This window comes from Aquila chrysaetos, chromosome 11, assembly GCF_900496995.4.
Source record: "Aquila chrysaetos chrysaetos chromosome 11, bAquChr1.4, whole genome shotgun sequence".
Taxonomy (NCBI): Eukaryota; Metazoa; Chordata; class Aves; order Accipitriformes; family Accipitridae; genus Aquila; species Aquila chrysaetos.
In genome coordinates, this window is record NC_044014.1 from 18,488,776 (window position 1) to 18,509,381 (window position 20,606).

The 20,606-nt window shown below is 50.4% G+C and overlaps 1 protein-coding gene across 1 annotated transcript; it reads left to right on the forward strand.

The window, feature by feature from the left end:
- The first annotated feature begins 14,417 nt into the window (after positions 1 to 14,417).
- On the forward strand, positions 14,418 to 19,930 carry HHEX (hematopoietically expressed homeobox). Its single transcript, XM_030029992.2, has 4 exons — positions 14,418 to 14,889; positions 16,571 to 16,749; positions 16,976 to 17,026; positions 18,677 to 19,930. The coding sequence occupies exons 1-4, from the start codon at positions 14,505 to 14,507 to the stop codon at positions 18,908 to 18,910; spliced, it is 849 nt and encodes a 282-aa protein (XP_029885852.1). The 5' UTR covers positions 14,418 to 14,504; the 3' UTR covers positions 18,911 to 19,930.
- Positions 19,931 to 20,606: the final 676 nt, after the last annotated feature.

Below are 20,606 nucleotides of genomic sequence, written 5' to 3' on the forward strand. Positions count from 1 at the left end.
AGGGCTGACTACCACTGCTGCCTACCTGCCCTGCCAACAGAAGCTGCTGTCAAAGCACAGCCCGCGTACCTCTTCCTATACCATCATGGTTTGCATCTTGTCATATTCATGGAGCTGCAATTATTTCCACTTGCATTTTGTGTGCTGAAGGGCCCAATCTCAAACCCAGCTGGAGCTCGGTGTGGCAGCAGATGGGCTTTGAGCCCACACCACCTCTTTAGCAGCAGTGGTTGATGTTGATGGAGCTCAGAAATCCAGGTGAAGCTTAGGTGGAGATTGTAATCTTGTGCTCAAGCCACCTTTTGGCTCCAGTTTTTCCTCCCAAAGCAAAGCATGGCCTGCATTCACCCTACCTATGTTTGTTCAGGCACCTAAATAGAGCTACTTAAGTGAGAACCCTGTCATGCCCTATTCTCTGCAAAGTCAGGGGAGAGAGATGGGAACTTCAGAGGGCGATGCATTGCTAGGTGCCCTGCTTGTTTCTCTCCATCAACTACATGGGAACCTAAGGAGGTAATGATTTTAACTTGGATGCTACAAGTGCATAAATGAATCTGGGATAAGCATCACTCACTTTGAATTTTCCTATTGTGTTTTTTTAATGTTAAAGACATTTATTGAAACATAAAATACAGATGCCTTGGCTGAATTTTGACTCTTCACAGCTACCTCACACTGTACTGTTAGCCACCGTCAGGTCATTATAAATAGCACTTTCTGATTCTCTGTGTGTGCATTTGTAGTGAAGGTGCTGAAGCCATTGCAAGAATCTGATATTGTCTGGTTTTAATACATTACTTAATCTGCTCGGGACTAAGCCAAGGCAGACTCATTCTTCAGGCAGTTTCCATTTTGATGTAGCATTTACTTTAAATGAAAGGCCGTGATCCTGTTCAAAGACATGATTTCCCCCTCTCTCCCCTGCTGTCATTAGAGTCAGATAACAGGAAGAGACAGTAAGATAACTGCCGCTTATTTGGATTTCACTGAAGCTTTCAGGCAGAAACAGGGACGCCAGCCAGAGCCAAATCAATTCGTTGGAATGATTTGCTGATTATCTGTGTTAGTTATTCCCTGATTATCTTGCCTGGTGTCCAGGACTAGCTCTTTGCCTTTGGTCTTCGGTAGGCTGTTTATTTTAACCTATTATTTCTAAGGAATATTCTGGATCATGAGTAGTGCACCCCAGTCTGTAGAGACAAGAATAATTGGCACTGGAAAAACTGAGGACTGGTATGTTAATAACTGACTGACAGAAAAAAGCTAGATTTTCATTTTTCATGGGGGCATCTTACCTTGTTAGTAAAACGGGGCTAATAAGGCGGCCTTTGATAGCTCCTTTCAGGACTATGGCTTGAACATTTGGATCACTGCTTTTGTGTCATAATTAATATTTAAATTATGGTCATTCCAAGCGCTCTCTGCCAAGATACACTGAACAGGGCACTACGCAGATCATACCTGTAGAAGAATTTAGCCTAAAAGACCAGTCAGGGAGCAGGTGAACAGGCACAGACAGGCATGGATGCGGTGACCTGAGCTCCAGCAGCAGCATACCGTGGCAAAGGTAGGTGTCCAGGTCCTCCGAAGGTGTTTCCAGTCCAGAGTTGCTGGACCATGGTCTTCTCCCTCCCCTCTCTGGCAGCACAGTGCTACTGTAGTCACTGCTGCATCCCTTGCTGGGAGTTCATGTTCTCCATCCCAGTAGCACTCAGACAAAGAGAACCAGTGCTGCTCCTAACACTTGAATGTAAGCTTTCCTTCCATAGAGTCTACCATCATACAAGACAAGGAGCTGCAGCAACATTTAGGAAATTTGAGTTAATAACATTGAGATGCTAAAGTTAAAGTACCGCGTGATGGAGCTAGAGTAGCAGATGGCTAATTCGGTCAGATTGTGCAGTCTGACCTTCTCCCTCCTGCAACTAAATAATCTGAAAAATTCCTCAAAATCCAAGGAAACATCCTGTACTTTGGGCCTTCTGGTGACAAAGACGAAAAGAAGCCTCTGAATTCGATCCTCTGGCATTGCCATCACCTTCCCAGTGAAGCAGGCCCTTAGCCAACAAACAGACTGTTTTCTGGCTTTTAACCGCGTGCATTTTAACAACATAATGTAGATAAACATATACAGCTTTCTCCACAATAGAAATAAATCACTTGATTCTGTTCATTACTTTGCCTGAGTGAATTTGTCTGCAGTAACTAAGGCAGTTAGCACATGGTCTGAGCTAATGCAGAAGTGGGAAACCTCAATGACAAAGCAATACAGATGAAATCAGACTACATGTTTTGTAGCCAAACACAGAATGAGAAACGAAGGCAACTTATGATGCTATCAGAATTATGGGCCAGTTTTCCCTCTCTCTCTCCCGGACCGGTGCAACTGGTGTAGCCTGTGGGGTGAGGCTCCCTGCCCAGGTGAGAGCGGCAGCCGTGGGGCTGGGGCTTGCTCCCCTCCCTGCCGTCCTCTCCTTCCTCATCAGCCTGCCGTCCTCTCCTTTCTGACTCTGCATGTGCATGTACGGCTCTGCTCGTTTTGCTCTTCAGTCAAGACAAATTGAGAAGTCTGAGGAGAGACTGATAAACCAGGAATTACACAGCAAAGTCAACAAGAAGAGATGGCACCACGTTGGCCAGTGGGAGCGTTTGTTCAGGGAGGGGAGAGAGCTCCAAGAGCAGATACAACTTTCACAGCACAGATAACAGGTTTCCTCTTGCCATCAGTCCCCAATGAGGTTGATCTAACCTGTAATATCTGCAAAGTCAAACTTTTGGCTGGGCCAACAAATCTAGCTATCCCGAAGCCTTAAAATATCCCATTTCAGTTGTACACCTTGCTGTAAACTCATGTATTAATGTCAGCTGGTTCAGATCTGATAAAAATGTCCAAAGAGGAATTCAGAAGTGTCAGAGTAAATTTTCAGCCTAAAGATTAATTTTTTAAACTTACAGGCACCTATTGACGTCTGTGTCTCTCATTAGCACAGGAACATTAGAGCTGCTCTACTAAGACAGACCATTAACTCCAATGTCTTCTTTCTGCCAGTGACCAGAAGAGGCTACTGAGGGGAACTGTGTGAGAAACAGGCACAGACAGAGAAATCCTTTCCTGCCTTCATCAAACAGCAGTGTAAGGGCTTCCTGAGCCAAACGCTGTGAGCAAGCAAGCTACTATGTTTAATATTCATCAATGTACCTATCCTCCATTAATTTGTCTTCTCCTTTTCTGAACCCATTTGTACTTTTGGCATCCAGCGCTTCCCATGGCAACAAGTTCCACAATTTAATCATGCGCTGTGTGAAAAAGTACTTCCTTTTGTTTGTTTTAAACCTACTAAAACAGAATTACAGGATGCACAACAGAATTGCATGGGCAGACTTAAATGGGAAGATAATGTGGAACGACAATGGAAAATCAGTCTCAGCGCAGAGAACTGGAAACCGGCTTTGTTTTTGCTTTACTCTGACCACTAGTACGGGGTTAGTTAGTACTTCCTATCGTTCCTCTCCCTGTCATAAATAAGCCAATTTACCTGATTAGTGCAAAGAGTTAGAAAACAGTCTGAGCTCCCTACAAAAATGGCAATGTTTGTCAGAAAGGCGAGGTCCGCCGTCTTCCTTTTTTCTTAGGGTGGAAAAGATGTGCTGACGGCTGCGCCTGGCAAGGAGGATCTCTGAATTTGCATTTGAATTTGCTAGGTGATGCGACGGTTAAAAATGTCGATGCGATTTGGGGCTCTTGTGGAGATGCACCACAGGGAAAGAGCAAGTGAGCCTCTCTTCTTGGAACTGACACGCAATAGCATCTGGAAAAGGTGAGCACGGTTCTCTGCACCTCGTTACCAGGAAGACAAGCTGGAGGAAGTTCAGAGAAGAAGAGCCAACTGTAGCTATGTGCTTGGAAGAACTGGCTGATGAGAAAAACTACAAAGAGCTGACAGCATAGAGTTTGCTAACCAATGCTTAGGGAGTAAGATGACATAATAATTATTAACTAACGTTTTAAGCGTAAACCTGCAGGAACGAGCGGAACTAGGTTAGTGTGGGACAAGAGAGTAGCATAAGTAATGACGGGCTCAGCAGAAAGAAAATGTCATAACAATACTGCACCATCCCCAGCCTTGCCCCTGGGTTCGGTCTGGGTTTGACCTGGGCGTTCCAGGTCTCAGCGCGTAATGTTTTCCAGGAGCACACAGGTTATGATGCTCTCACCCAGCGGAGAGAAGTGTGAGCACAAAGTCATCAGTGCCATTGCCCGCACTATGAAGAGGGGCTGGAGCCACCTACTTGTGGCCCAGCAGAAAGGCCCAGTTGGTGCCGTTGGAGTTGTTGCTCTGCATGTCCCAAAAGCAGACAGAAGTGCTGTTCGTGTCCCATTTGTGCTCCTGTCTGTGGCAAAGTTGGCAGGACCTTGACCTTGGTTCAGGCATTCTCTGGAGAAAGCACATCCCTGGGTCTAAGTTGGGGTGTAGGCAGATATGGAAAGACTAATCCTGTTTGGGCTTTATCCATAGGTCTCTGTGTTCTCCTAAGAAGCTATTCACATCGTGAAACACAGGCAGGGAGACTGATGTGTCCAAAGCCCATACATGAACTAAATATGAAGAAAACTGTGGAAAATGCAACTACAACATGGAATGAAAATGCAACCTGCAGAAGATGAAAGAGCATCGGGTTGCAAAGATGTAACTGCAGCAGGGTTTTGAGGAGTGTGCGCTGTGCGGCAGACCTGGCTAACATGACTTCCTTCTGCTACTTTCTGTGATTTTATGGTTATCTAGTGCATCCTGACTCTTTAGGAATTTACTCTTCGGTGATACAGACAGAGGGTTTGACAGGCTGTGGTGCTCTCTCCCAAACAAACCCATTTATCTATAGAAGACACTTATCCTGGCTAACTGACTTTAACATACGTTCTTACGGTTTAATATTTTACAGGTGTCGGGTGGGTGCTATGAAGGCTACATAAAGAGCAATGTCATGTCTCCCAATAGATTCAGTCCTGACCTGAAATGTAACGTAATTTGAAAGAGACAAAACCACTACGAAAGCAGCTTGGGAAGCCACAGAAATGAAGTGATGCAGTGAGGGCTTGGTTTAGGCACATCCTAAAATTAAATTGCTTATTTATCTTTAAAGGTAAGGTGACTTGATTCTGTAATCATGGTCCAACTAAACCTGCCTTTACTTATGGTCAGATTTTCAGTGCATCTGAGACTGTAGAAGACCTCCTCTCTTCAAGAACAAATCTCCTGGAAGGTAATGTAATGGCAGAAGTCAGGCAGGGTTCACCCAGTTCCTCCCAGGCTGTCAGATGTTCTTCAAAGAATAAATGTGAGCTACCTCCACCTTTAGTTTAAATTGGTTATATCATGTTAATTAATGCTGAAACTTTAATTTGCATTACCTTTGTAAGAAAACTACTGAAATTGCATATATTTCCTAAAGTCAGATTACACAAATTTAAAACACACAACTACACAGAGGACAGTGTAGAATCTGTTCTTCTAAAAGGAAGATATTTCTCCAGTTAATTTCTAGTACATGTTGGTAATATTATACGAGGAATCGTTCTGGTCTATTATGATTCTGTAATTAGTGGGTCTCCCCCACGATCTACAGTGTCTGTGAAGTCTCTGTCCTGGTGAGCAGTCTGCTTTCTGCATCTCCTTTCCAGATGTTCTACGTACCCAGTGAGCCTGAACAGATTTAAAAGATCCCATTTTTGTTCATATGCCAATTATATCTTCGGCTGTACCTTGATGTGAAGAACCACGTGGATTGGCATGTGACCCACACGCATAACGTTTCTCATTGCTCATTGTGTGAATGACCCCTGCAAACTGCCCTGCTTGTTGCTGCCTTGGAGTCCCTGGAAGCAGACATGCTTTGAACGGTGGGGATTTGCTGACTGTGCTGGGGAAGGGGAGCCCCAATGCGGTGCTCCTTCTCCAGGCATTTCCTGCATGTGCCTGCTCCAGCAGATGTAGGTGCAGAAGCGTGGACTGCAGATCTGCCTCTGAATTACTCTGCTAATTCAGCAGCTGAGCTGAACCGTGTACAGGCATCTGCGAGGATGCAGCGCTAAGCTCTGGGTTGAAGTCCAGCTGCCTCTTCTCAGCAGCTCTGTATCACCTGCCTGGCCGCTGAGGATACCATTCAGACGCCAGTTTGCATCTTTTAATAGTAATTTTGCTGTAATGTTTTAAAGCAAGCATTTTAAAATAAACAAAGTATGGTTAGAGATCAAGATTTGGATTAGCATCTGCATCGGGTTTGGCTCTGATGTCATGGTTTGACTTCAAGGAAACATCTGGGCTATGGTTTAGATTCTGCAACATTAAAACTCCTATGTCTGCACCTACAATTTCAGGCCCCGGTTCTGGGATGAGGTAAGATTATGAGATGGTCAAACTAAGAAAGGATTGAGAAAGAGCAGCTGTTCTGAAAGTTAGTCAAACCCAATCCTTAATGTATTGGGAAAGAACTGTAATGTTTTGAATATAGATTTTACAGATATATACAGATTTTATATCAGCATATTTGTTTTCATGTCAAGCATGATTTATTTTTTTGTTTTGCTTTTACCAGAAGTATTATAATGAGTACAAGTTGTGGTGTGGATATTGCCATCCCAGCATATATTGTTGTCCCAGTTTCCGTTCAGGAGTAATTATATTTGGTACAAAGCACCTTGCTATCGGCCTGACTTCATGCCTGCCAGGAGAGCTGTACTCTCAGCTGCACAAGCATTTCAGGTTTCCATGACCAGCACTGCTGACACAGAGAAGCAAAGTGTAGAAACAACCAAGCTCAACCAAGGCAAATTTCCCAACCAGACTCCAGGGAAGAAAAATAAAAAAAACCCAAAAGGCTATGAAATAAACACATAGAGCATGGGAAAGCCTGCAGCTTTGCAAAAGCATTCCCCTTATTTCCAGACTCTGAAGGGACTTGAACGGTGACTTGCCTGGCAGGTGATTATTGCTGGAGAGGGTGAGTGAAACCAGACATGGCAAAGACCCACTCAGGATGCTCACCTGCACCTTCCTCTGAGCCAGCTTGAGCTCACATCATTTTACACAGCCAACAGTGAACACAGAGCTGAAGCAAGGCTCTGTTTATTAAATGATCTATGCTTTCAGAACAGTAGAAATAAAATAACTTTCCGGGTTGGATGTCAATTGCTCCTATATCCCACACATTGAATGGAAGCCCTTACCCTCCACTTTGACTGGGGAAAGTATCCTGGTTTTGCTTTATCTCCCAAATCATGTGGATTTCCTCTCTGCTCCATGACAGCGTTATCAGGGGCCACACCAGAGCTGTCAGCAGACCTAGACAATTCAGAAGTCGGTCCTTCCCGATTCGGCACTTGGAGTGGGGCAGTTTAGCTGCACTTCCAGAGGATGTGGCATCCTCCTGAGGCCCCATCACAAAGCAGAAGTCCTCATCGGTGGGTGCCAAATATTCTTTGTGTAGCTGAAAGTGCTGCTAGCACTCCGGGACACTGAGATTTTGCCACTATCAGGAAACTCTGTAGCGTGGTCAGACCTAGCAGTAACTCTCCTGCCACCTCTGGTGTGAACTAACAGAGTATAATTGGTACAATAAGGTCCTGGACTCAGAGACTTGAGGCTGGGTACCATCTGCGACTGATGCTGCCGCGTTTCATCAGTCAGTTCTGGGCTATGCACTTTCCATTACAGGGAGACCTCAGCTCAGGGGCAGGAGCAAGAGGGGGAGATATCTCCCTTAGGGAAAATGATTCTGCCATTTAATGTTGTACTTTACGCGATATTTCCATGTGGATCCATCAAGACATATTCTATCATTCTGGTACGAAAAAATACATGATTTGCCTATGAAAATCATCAGCTTCAATGGGCTCCAAAGCCATTACTCAAGTTCTGAATTTGTCTCTAAGGCAATTCCTCCTCTAGCCTTTTAGTGCCAATTCTATCCATGTATTTTGGCTCCTACGCATGGAAATGAAGCCTTCAAAGAGTTTCTGCACCTGAGAGTCTAGCAATCTATTATTCAGATGAGGACAGATTTCAGATCCGTCCTTCTAACTCCACTGTTAAACAGCCATTAATAGTTAGCTAGATTGTTATTGTAAGCTTCTATATTTGACTATTAACAGCAACTGCATGTGCGTATCAGCTCCAGATAAAACAAACCTACCTAGGGATTGATTTTTTGATGCCAAAATGATAAAGTTTGCTAAAAAATGTAGACTGAATGTGTAAGCTCTGGAAAACATTAACAAAAATAACTAAGTAACACTCCCTATTCATACCTAATTCCTACTGACATCAAATTTAGCTGTGTGTACTTTGGACCCATTGGAACTGTTACAGGGAAAAATCTTGCTGCACAAGTCCTCTTTGAAATGTACAATATTTTGTATTCTGATTACTCTGTAAAAAAAAGATGTTTTGTCATCACTGTAGTTCAGGCAGATTCTCCATTGTCTGGTATCTTGTTATAGTCATTTATATCAACACAGAGTGGGTGTACGGTAGCCAGCAGTCTGTGTTAGCAGAGTTTTATATTCAGTTTGCACTTACGTAAATGATTGTGCAAGATGTGAGAGACAATCTAGCCCCTGGGAATTATATGTGTTTTTGGGTGTAATCTTTATGTGTGTAGCCAACATATAAGAATACAGAGAAGTTTTAACATGTTACAGTTGCCATCACCCCAAATAAATATAATTAATCAAGCAGCTTTCAGTTGCACTTACAGGCAGGATCCAAAATAGCTCATGGTTTGTGGTGGCAGATATATAGGAAATATGAGCCTGTAAGGAACAATATATTGCTTTGTTTTTCATAGCATTGTTCACCACATTCTCATAATGGTCAGATAAGAAACCCTTCAGACCAAGGAAGGGTTAGGAAAGTGCATTCCAAAAAACATTAAAGCCTACGTAGTTTCATAGGATGCCTCTTTGCAATTCAGAAAAAAACACTGGTGAATTATGTCACACTTCTGGTTTAGAGAAGCTGGTATCATGGTAATCACTAGGACAGCCCAGTCCAGAAGGAAAGCGGTATTAAGCTACATTTATAATACGGCACCATGTGTTCCTTCCTTTTACCACAGAGCCATAAATCTTGCATATCCCACTTTGCAAGTCAAGGTGTCCCAGAAGAGATATTAACAATATCGGGGGCCAGAGGAAATGGAGGCACCTTACCAATGTGCTCCCCTGAGCGTCTGGCATGTGTTGGCTTGGAAATCCTTGACAAGACTCAAAAGCACCATTAAAGCTTTTCTGTAGCTTCCCCCCCGCCCTCTTCTCAGTGCTGGTGAAAGCATATAGGAAAAGGGCACATGCTCGTAGCAGCACATGTTTCATACCCACAAATATTCAGTGTCAAGAAACAAAAGCTCTTCAAATCATCAGAGAGCCAAGTCAGACCCATGGGTGGCCTAAAGATTCCCGAGGTGTCCACGTCTCTCTGCAGAGGTTTAGGATCTTTATTTTACCTGACTGTAAACCACAGCTCTGAGTGGAAGAGCAAGGGAAGAACCAAAGAGGCAACCCCTGGCCGACTTCTTGCTGGGCACTTTCATCTCCTGAAGCTTCCCTTGTGGTGGGGCACCACAGGTTTTCAGTACAAGGCAAGGATGTCTAAATGCCAGTGAAAAAATCTGCTTTCCTCTAACCCAATGCTCAGAAACAGCTAAACCAGTTTTGCTGAAACCTTAAACATACTCAGCATGAGGCAGATTCCCTCAGAACAGAATTTTTTCCACCTAGATGATTTAAATTTGGCAAAATCATAATCAGATTAATATAGGGATGTAGGATGGAAAATGATAAGCTCCTGCCAGCTCTGCCTAGAATAATAGTTCATATGTTGTCCACCCCTTTTTAGACCAAGATTTGTCTTGTTCTGTTACATCTAATGAATGCCTTTAAGACTGACCTGCCTTAATGTTTATTGCGGTTGTAACTCATCTAGTAAATCAAATCACGACGGTGAGGAGGAGGAAGATGTGAGAAGTGAATATCTATCAGATGAGTTATCTGGAAGACGGCAGCACCAACTGACATCACCCCGCAACGCGCAGTGCCTCTGTCTGGAGCAGTCTGGCTTCCACGGCGCTAGGAAAATCAGAGAGGTGAACTCCCTCCTATTTCCTCCTTGGAAGGTGTTCAAGGCTGTGGCCTCACCTCTCTTGGAAGAGTCTTGAAATATTTTCAATAATGGGAAGGGGTGGAATGGCTGCGGGCTGGATCCTCTTGGAAAGTGCCCTGTAGCGTTAGGGGATGACGCTGCTGGTAGCCTGCTCCGGCTGTTAAAAGACGGACTTTGCTGGATTGCTCACGAATTCTGTACAGCCAAGCGCAGTTATTGCGGCTAGGAATGATTCATCTCTGGTGTAACTCTCCTGAAGCCTGCAGTGTCACAGAGGGTGCTATTATGGGTGAAACTCTTATTTTTGAGAGCAGAAACCGGGCAGGTACCATGCCAAAAAAATACACGTTAGTGGTAACAGAACCTGCGAGGCAAGGGGGGAGTTCTGTGCTTCGAGACTCATTTCACTTATAAATCGCAGACCAGTTTATGTATTGCCCGGAATAACCACCCCAGGAATCAGAAACCTTCCGTGGGGCATTTATCACTGGTAATCGGGGGTGCGGTGGAAATACCGCCCGGCATTTGTCGCTGGTTTTGGAAGCACTCATTTCCTGATTTTCCGACATTGCGGGGGGAGGGAGGTTGGTTGTTTGATTTTATTTTTTTTTTTAATTATTATTTTATCGTAACGCCTTTGCCTGACGACAGACCGGGGCAGCCGAGCCCCCCCCCCGCCGCGCGCGCCCCCGGTGCCGCCGTCCAGGTGTTTCACGTTAGCGCCGCCCCGTAAAACCCGCTCACGAACACGGTGACACATAAACGCTAAATTAAAGCGGCACTGCTCCCCCGCCCCGGGGCCGGGGGGCGAGGGAGACCCGGCCACCCGCAGCCGGGGCCCGACGCCGCCTCCGCGGGGATGCCGGCTCCCCGCAGCACCGGGAGGGAGGGAGGGAGGGAGGAAGGCAGCGGCGGGCAGCGGGAGGCTCCAGAGCCCCACCGGCGCCCGTGGGCTGCCCGCTTCCTCCGGTAAGGGCTTCCCCCCCCCGCCACCCGAGGCACCTGTGGGGCGCCGTCCTTGGGGAACGCTGCTCCGGGCTCCACGCAGGACGGGGGCTGGAAGGGGAGGGAAATAGGCTGGAAGCCGCCGGTGAGCGTGGCTGGGCCAGGCTTGTGGCACAGCCCAGGGGCACTGTCATGCCAGGCCGCCGTGGCAGCATCACTCGGGGGGGGCCGTTAGGGGGGAGGCCGGCAACGGCCGGCGGCAGCCAGGCCCCCGCAGCTTCCCCCGGGGAGCTTGTCCGCCCCCCTCCCCGCCAGCCCCCCGGTTTGGGAGAGGCACGAAGTAGCGTATTTGCCCCGGCCTTCCCCACCAGCCTGAGCTGCTTTTTCTGTCCGCCCCGGGGGGAGCGAGTCCCGGGCGGCGGCAGGGGAGCCGGGCGTCCCCCCACTCCCCAGGCACCGCCGTCGGGGCTGGCAGTGGGGCCGCCTGGAACAAGTGGGGTCCTGGATTTTTTTTTTTTTTTTTTTTTTTCTTGAGAACTCCTCGAAGGCAGGGTATTTCACAGAAAGTGAAGGGGAGGACAGGGCCCCGAAGTTATTACACAAAATAATGAGTTCTCCAGCCGATCCCTTCGGGCTGAGCTTGTGCCAGTGCGGGGATGCACACATCCCGCCCCGCCGCCCTCCAGAAATCCCCAGATTAGCAAGAAAACTTGGGGGTGTTTCAAGCGCATTCCAAGAAAATTAATGTGGAAGGGTTTTTTTTAATCGGGAATGGAGTGTAGTTTCTCTCTCTCTCCCTCTCCCGAGGTTTTTCAGATAAATTGAAGTGCTTTCCAGAGGGAACCTGGAGAAGAAATAATAGAAATATTAAAGCACTGTCTTGGTTGCGCTGATCTTGTGGTGTCTACAGCACCTTACTTTAAGTGCCCGTTAGACTCTAAAATCCAGTCAAAACTGTATTCATCGCAGCAATATTGGTAATAATGTATTTTATCCGAAGCTGCATTATCTCCCTCACAACAGAAACTACAAACAAAATGTATGTTCCAAAAGAAAGGGAAAGGTTTTATTTAATCCAGAAAATAATTAAAATCTCATGTATTTTTATTGGTTTTAGTATCCAGCAGAGTGAAAATATTGAAACTCCGAGACCCCTTGCATTAAAAAGTCACAACTGTTCTATTTTATTAGTTCTGACTGTGTGAAAAAAATTATAAGGACAACATTGAAAAAATCCGGGTTTTAGAGCCCCGAATGGCCATAAAAACAATAAAATCAACTATAAAACCTGCACTAGTGATATTAAAAAATTATGTAGTTCAATAAATGTGACATTTCATGAATGCGGATTTAATAGTCTCCAACCCGTGGAAGGAGGAAGGCTGAGGTCTAACAATTGAATTTGAAAGGGGCGGTGCTGTAGAACTGCAAAATTAAGTGCTTCATTTTTCTTGTTAGGGATTATGCAGTGGTAGTGGAATGTAATAACTGTGCCATTAAAACTTCCTTTTAACAAGGCCTATTGCTTGTATAAAAGTCAGAAAAGAATAATCTCTTCCTCTATTTATTTGTTTTCCAATAATGCAGCAAAACATGTTGTTTTTTTTCTTTTCGCTTAAACTTGTTCTCAGGATTTTGCATCGACAGCTTGTAAAATATTGTGGGGGCCCTCCATACTGCTGCCTCGTATCATGCACGTCGTTATTCCAGAGGGCAACGGGTCATCGGTTTACTGTACATTTATTAAGTAAATCAAGCTGCAAATCCAACACTTCCAGATGAAAACATTAGCTAAACCCCTTGGAAAGAGCAATGCCTGGGAGACTGAGCAGAGAGAGAAAAAATAATCAAAACTGTCAGCTCGCTTTACGTGTACCTGATATTTACAAGACACAAGACCACGCTTTAAAGGTGAGTTTTGGCATTTGTTAACAATGTAAAGAAAAAAAACCCCCAACCTCCCTATGTTATTAAAAATATATATATTTCCATTTCACCAACACCCTTTCGTCTTGCTCTGAGCCTCTTAGTTATTAAGATCTTCGTGGGTTTGAACTGGAGACCTTCTCTTTTTTTTTTTAAAAAAAAAAAAAAGAAAGTTAAACCAGCACCTGCTGTTCCTTAACAGCTTTCCGTGCTCGCTGTCAGCTCGGGGGCGTGTGAGGGAGACGGGGGACGGGCGACCCGGCGGGGTCCGCGAACGCGCAGGGGGCACCTGCCGCCTCCGCTCCCACGGAGGGGGGGGAAGGCGGCGCCACCCGCCGCCGTCGGGGCGAGGGAGGAGTGACGGGGCGCAGGGAGAGCGGGGGTCGCTGCCCCCCCCCCCAAGTCCGGCCGGCAGCGGCGGTCGTCGAGGGGCCGCGGGGCCGGGAGCCGTCCGCGCCCGGACGGAGCGCACGTCCCCCCGCCGCCGGAGGGAAGAGCCGGCGGGTTTTGAAAATTAAACCGACGGTGCCCAGGTGGCGCTGCTCGGGCCGCCGCACCGCCTCCCCCGGCGGGGCTCCCGGAGAGCGGGTCCCCAGCGCCGCGCACGGCCCCGCCGGGGGCGGCCGCCCCGCTGTTTACCGGCAGCGCCCGCCACCCGGCTCCGCGCCCCGCGGGGCTCTCGGCCCGGTCCTGGGGGACGGGGCAGAACCCTGCGCGGCCCCGCCGCCCTCCGCCCACGCGCGGCCCCGCTCCGCGGCTTCCCCCCCCCCCCCCCCCGCCACTTTCCCGGTCCGCGCAGCCAGGCGGAGCGCCCGCGGGGGCCTTTCCAAAGGCCGGCGGGGCTCGCCGAGCTCCGTTGGGGGGAGGGGGGGGGGAGCGTGTGGGGCGGGGGCCGCGCACCCCCTTCTCCGCCTCCTCCCTCAGTCCGGGGCCGGGCCACGCTGCGGGGTGGGGGGGGGGGAGGCAGCGCTCTCCCCCGTGGGGAAGCCCGAAATCCGAGGGGCGCGGTGCCGTGCGCGCGTGGAGGAGCGGGAGGCGGTGGGGGCAGCGCCGGGCCCCCCGCCCGGTGCCGCCGGGCCCCCGCTCCGTAGCCTCAGACACCCCCCCCCGGCCCCGCGCGGTGCCGTCGGGGCCCGGGCGGGCGGCGGATCGCGCCCCGCTGCCCGCGCTCCCCCGGGCCGCGGCGGTGGTTGATTGGCGCCGCGGGGAGTTTGCTCGGGGAGGCGGGGGGAGCGTTTGCCGGCGGGGGGTGGTTTCCCCCTTCCCTGGCCGGGCTCATTGGCTAGACGGAGCCGTGGCAGGAAGGGGACAGAGACCACGCGGGCTCCGCCCCGCGCCAATAGAAACCTATCGAAGGGTAACCCGAGCCCAGAGAAACCCGCGGCGGCGGTGCCAGCACCCAGCCGCCGCGGTCGAGGGCCGGCTTTCCGCAGGGGCGGCCGGGGGCGCGGGGGGTGCGCGGGCGGCGGCCGCGCCATGCAGTACCAGCCGCCGGGCGCGGCGCCGGCGGCGGCGACCCTGGGCGTCGGCGTCCCGCTGTACGCGCCCACGCCGCTGCTCCAGCCCGCGCACCCCACGCCCTTCTACATCGAGGACATCCTGGGCCGCGGCCCCGCCGCCGCCCCGGCCCCCCACTCCCTGCCCGCCCCGCCGCCGCCGCCGCTGCCGTCGCCCAACTCCTCCTTCACCAGCCTGGTGTCCCCGTACCGGACCCCCATCTACGAGCCGACCCCCATCCACCCGGCCTTCTCCCACCACCTCGCCGCCACCTACGGCACCGGCGCCTACGCCGGGCCCCTCTACTCCTTCCCCCGCGCCGTCGGCGACTACGCGCACGCCCTGATCCGGCAGGACCCCCTGGGTAAGCCATGCACACCCCCCCGCCCCCCCCCCGCCGCCCTCCCCGGCTGCCGCCGCGCCGCTCCCATCCCGTCCCCGTCCTCGTCCCGCCGTCGGGGGCTGGGGGGGGGGGGGGAATGGGAAGTGACTGAAATGTGCCCCCCTTTCCCGCCGGCCCCGCCGCCTCTCTGCGCTCCCCCCTGGCTCCCTCCGGCCCCCGTCTGATTTACAGTAAATTAAAGACGCGCCGCGCTCCGGCGCTGGCAGCGAGACCACAGTGCGCGGCCGCGGTGACTCAGATTTGTTTTCCTTCAACCAAGTGACTCTGAGAGTGTCCTTAGTAATGTCGCGTGTGGTTTTGGTGGGGAGTTTTAATTGTGCTGGGAGATCGCATGGCAGATCTCAGCCTTTTCCTGCGGATGACTTGAAAAACAGTGGGGAGGCCGGCTCCGCTCGCCGGGGCCCCCGCGGCTCCCCGGCGGGGCGGGCCGGGCAGGGCCGGGGTGGGCCGGGGCCCCGGCGGCCCCCTCTCGCCCGCGGCCGGGGGAAGCGTCCGCGCTGCGGGGGCTGAGACCCGCGCCCGGGCTGCAGCACTTGTTCTTAGTGATTGCAAAACTGGACCTGACTCACCACATTTGTGCAGTGAAAGAGGCTGACCCTTTCCGTTCATACAGGAAACCTTGAGCTCTCGATAGGAGTAAATCTGGTTTCAGAAGCTGTTAAGTGTTTTCCTGGCCGCCTGAAGCAGGCTCTTCCCCGGGAGTCGTGCACATTGCTGATTACTTTATCGACATCCTCAATACAGACAAATTCAGGAAACACTCGACTTCTGATAGCCGGGATCCGTTTTTCTGATATTGTTCATTTCCTCTGTGTGGGATGTGACTTTATGACAGCTAAAATAACCAGTTGCTTCCTATTTTTTGAGTCTGTTTTGCACCAGAATTACTAAAGCCTGACGCAAGCAAAATCTTGAAAAACAATGCAGCAAATTTCAAAGGGTGCAGGCAGCAAGACAGAAAGACAAACAGAGTGACTCAGTGGCACTGGCCAGAGCCTCCGGCCCCGGGACGCGGCTGCCGCTCCGCAGCGGGGCTGCCTCCCCGACGTGTCGCTGCCTGCACCGCCTCGCCTCGCCTCGCCTCGCACCGCAGCCCCGAGCCCGGGGCTGAGGCTGGCGGGCACCCCGCGGCCACCGGCGGCAAGCCCCCAGCCCGGGGGCAGGGGGCTTGGGGCGCTTCTTGCCCGAAGCGGGCGGGGGCCCCGTGCCTTCGTTTTGGCGCACCCCCCCACCTCCACCCCCCCCTGCCCAGCCCCGCAGTGTCACCGGGCGCTGGTGCAGAGAAACGGAGACCGTTTCTTTGGGGCATCGCAGCGACAGAGCAGAAGGAAGCAAAGGTCTTGCCTTTTTTTTTTTTTTTTTTTTTTTCTCTCTCCTCTCTCTCTTTTCTGCGAGATAGACCAACAGGAAACACATTGACGGAAATGTTGCCAAAGCCCGTAGAGTGGCTTTAACTGGTCTCTCTGTTCAGCGGAGGTGTAAAATCAGAGGAGGCGAAAGATCAGGCTAGGGACCGCGGGAAATAAAATCGGGCGAAGGACATTAGTGGGCCCGGGACCCGGCGTGCCTCCAGGCCCGGGCTCCCCGGGCAGGCGTGTCCGCGGCCGGCCGGTGACCCTGGGCGCTGTGCCTCTCTTTGAAGGGAAGCCGCTGCTGTGGAGCCCCTTCATCCAGCGGCCGCTGCACAAGAGGAAAGGGGGGCAGGTCCGCTTCTCCAACGACCAGACCATCGAACTGGAGAAGAAGTTCGAGACGCAGAAATACCTCTCCCCGCCGGAGAGAAAGCGCCTGGCCAAGATGCTGCAGCTCAGCGAGAGGCAGGTGAGGCCGTGCCCGCACCCCGGGGAACCGTACTGCATCCCCGGGCAGCTCCGGCCTCTGCCGTGCGGCTGCAGTGGGTGCACCGCTCCCGGGGACCCTGCCGGCCCGGGGCCGGGGGGGAGGGCGGAGGGACTGGCTCTTGCTTTCTCTTTGTGGCTCGGGTAAGGCTTCTGGCACTTACCAGCTCTGAGACTACCCTGTGCCTTCTCTCGTTGTCGTTGCTTAGGTCAAAACGTGGTTTCAGAATCGCAGAGCCAAATGGAGGCGTCTAAAGCAGGTACGGGGATGTTTCCGTTTCTATAGAAATAAGTATTTTAATTGTCTTATCTTATGCCATGCTCGCCTATTCCAGGTTGTATGCAGAAGTCATCTGAAAGGCTGTTTAACCTCTTCACCTTGATTAAAAAGACAAATAGTCATGCTGGAATCCATGAGGGCTCGTTCAGGCAGCACTAACGTTAAAAGCTCCTAATGTAGTTCCTATATCAATTATGCCCGGCTTTCACACACCGCCTATTAAAACTCCACGCTAATTGTTTTGTAAACCCATATGTTGTTTAGCCAATTAACGTGGAGAAGATAAGTAATTGTCAGTAAATTACTTAGTTGTTTTGGAGAAGAATATTTACTGGTCTTTTAAATCGCCCTCTCTTAATAAACACAAGTTGATTTATTCTGCAAACGTTGGGAGAGGCAGGTACAAACGCCTTGCTTGTTTTGAGGAGCCGCATGGAAAATTGAGAAGCTTTTACTTTTCGTTTACAACTAGTTACAGTGTATGAGGCTCAGAGGTTGAAGCAGTTTCCCTTCCCTTAGAAATTGTGCTCAAGCAGATAAATCTGTTTTTTTACGGCCCAGAGGGCCCAATCCTGCCTGGCTCGGCCAGGTCGAGGCCCCTTGGCTCAAAGATTTGTGAAAAATCCCTGCATTATGGCCTGAGTCTGGCTTCAGTAAGTGTGACGTGGATTGTCGAGTTTTACTGGTAAATCAGCCTTTAATATAAAAATAAGAAAACTAATGACAGTGCCATGCTCTAGATATATTTGTTCTGTGACCTTCTCCCTGGCTTAACCCGTACTTCAGTTGATTTTTTAATAAAATCCCTTTGCTTCGACAAGAAGCAGGCTGGGTCCCCAGCGGTGCCTCCTTGGCAGCGCCTGGCCTGTGCCGCAGTGTCCAGAGAGCTCGCTTGGGATCTCGGCCATTTTAAGTCATTTCCTCCTTTTCATTCAGTCGCATCCATTTCTCCGAGCCCGCACGGTTATATCATGGGTACGTGTCTCTGCCTGCTTTCTTTTAAAGAGTATCATTCCATGCCCCCTTAGGGGACTGGGCTCCCCAGATGGCTGCCGACACAGGGCTACTCCTGCCTTTGGAAACGGGGTTTTGTTTTGATTTGATTTGTTTTTAATGGTGAGTGCTTTAATGTTGAGTTTTAGCTTAATTAGTAATTTTTTTCCCGTTTGCTTTTGGGCCACTGATGGATTCGGCCTCCCTCCTTTTGCTGTTGGGTGTAATTAGAGAAAGATCAGGGCAGGAGGAAGCTGTGTGTCGGTGTTTGTAGACTCATAATAAACATTTGCTTTGCTAAAGACAAAAGTTCAGAGGTTCCTGGGCTCCGGCAGCTCCTGACTCTTTTGAAGTGGCTGCGATAACCATTGCCAAGGAGCTTTATTCACGGCAGCGGCCCCTGTGGCTGCTGGGGAGTGGGATCAGAGCCGAGCCCCTGCGTGCGGCTGAGCCCTCACCCAGCCCCAGTCCACTCGGGCAGGTTTATAGGCAGGAGGCCCGGGGAGGTATAGTGGACACCTGCCTTTTCGTGCAAGAAACCCAGGGTGGTTTTCCCACACCCAGCACAGCTGGAATTCCCAGGCCTCCTGGCTCTGTGGGCCATATTTCTGTATAAAGCAGGCTTCTTTCATTGCAGGAGAACCCCCAGGCCCCCAAAAAAGAAGAAGTGGAAGGTGCTGACAGTCACAGCGACCAAAGGCCGGAGAGCTGCCCGACCCCTGAGCAGAAGGGTAAGGAGGTCGCCCTGGACGGCTCGCAGTACACCCCCTCACCAGCCTCGCAGGAGGACCTGGAGTCAGACGTCTCTGACGACTCCGATCAAGAAGTGGACATTGAAGGCGATAAAGGCTATTACAATCCTACCCACTAACAGCCCCGTGCGGAGAGTGGACCCTAAGTCGGCTTGCACTTTACCAGGGGCTGATTTGGAAGAATATTATGCTACAGGAGAAAACTTTCACCGTTCCATGGAAAGGAAAACAAAAAAAAACCACCACCAAATAGACTCGTTTTATAATAAGCAGAGAAAGAAAGATGTATTTTCTGCAAACAGTCCATTTTTGGCAGATCTCTAATTTGGTTAAAGGAACATGGTTTGTATTTAATTATTTGTAAGATATATTTGTACATTAATCGGTGTTCTAACTGGAACATAATACTGCACCCTGTCCTTACTCACGGGGGGGGTCTGAATCAGCTGCTGGTGGTGATCAGGCAAAACTCCTCCCTAGGTAGTGTGGAAATGAGTATGGATTGCAGGACTAAGCCCTTTGTATGTGTAAACAAATGTAGTTTAAATAGATTAATTTAAACACCCTTTGCAAGCAGAGAAACATGTTCTGTGAAATAGGGAGGGATTTGACCATCCCAACAAGTGCCTTATGCTCATACCCTTTTACCTGCTATGGTGCTCTCCACCGAGACATCCCTCCGTTCATCAGGTAGGGTCTTCGGACAGATTCATTTTTGTTCTTGCTTGAGATGAAATGTGCCTTCTCAGTCTTTTGAGGACTTTGCCCCACAATCTGGATGGTTCCATTTGCAGGAGAAAAAACCCGTATTTTTCTCCTTGAAAATCTGTAGCGCTGTTTGTAACAGATTCTGTATTTGAGAAGAAAATGCAGGGAGTGATAGGACCCTGCTGCAGGAGAGAAACTGGCATCAGCTGTGGGGGATAAGTGAGGCACACAGCCGTGGGAAGATAATGCCTATTGTATACGTATCTGCTTCTGTACATACTAGTTTTCTTTAAAAGTCTTGCGGTTTTATACCTCACGTTGTTCATATTTTGTACATATTTGTTCAATGTTTAAAAAAACCAAACAAACAAACCCTGGTATTTAATTTTTGATGGACTTGTCTGTGAAATAAAACTAAACTCTGCACCACCCGCCATGCTGGCCATCCAGTTACTGGCAGGAGAAATCCCAAGCCTCCCCGCTGCCAGGCGTGTTGTAATCGGGCTTTTCCCTCCAGTACCGTGCCGGTCACCGGCCACCCTGCAGCCTTCTGGGCACCCTCGCGTTGCGGGGATCTCGCTGCCTTTTTTTTTTTTTTTTTTTTTTTTTCTGTTTTTCAGCCTGCCACCCCGCCTTTCGGTTTTGCCTGTACCTGTGCCTGCACGGGAAAGGGTTCTGCGGCGGGAGGAGGAGAGCCTGGTCTGCGAGCCCCGGCTGGGAGCGTAGGTGTTTACCCCGGCTCGCCCCGACCCTGGGGGGAGCCGGGGGGGTGCGGGCCGGAGGAGGAGCGGTGCCTGCTCGGCGCCGGGCATCGACCCCAGCCAGGGCAGCCGCTGACCCACCTGAGTCAACAGTGGTTATTCATCGGCCTTTCTCCGAAATGATGCCGGCCCGGGGGCGTGGGGAAGGACCCCGGAGCCCGGGGGTGCAGGGAAATGCCCGCGGGACCGGGCATCCCGTGGGGGGGGCACCCGCGCGGGTCAGTTCCCCCCCCCCAGGCTCCGCAGGGAGCACCCAGGGGACAGGTGCCCTCGGCCGGGTGCCACGGAGGCTTTTAGTGCCAGGAAAGGATTTTAGGGAGCAACAAATGACTATTTTGAGTGGCGA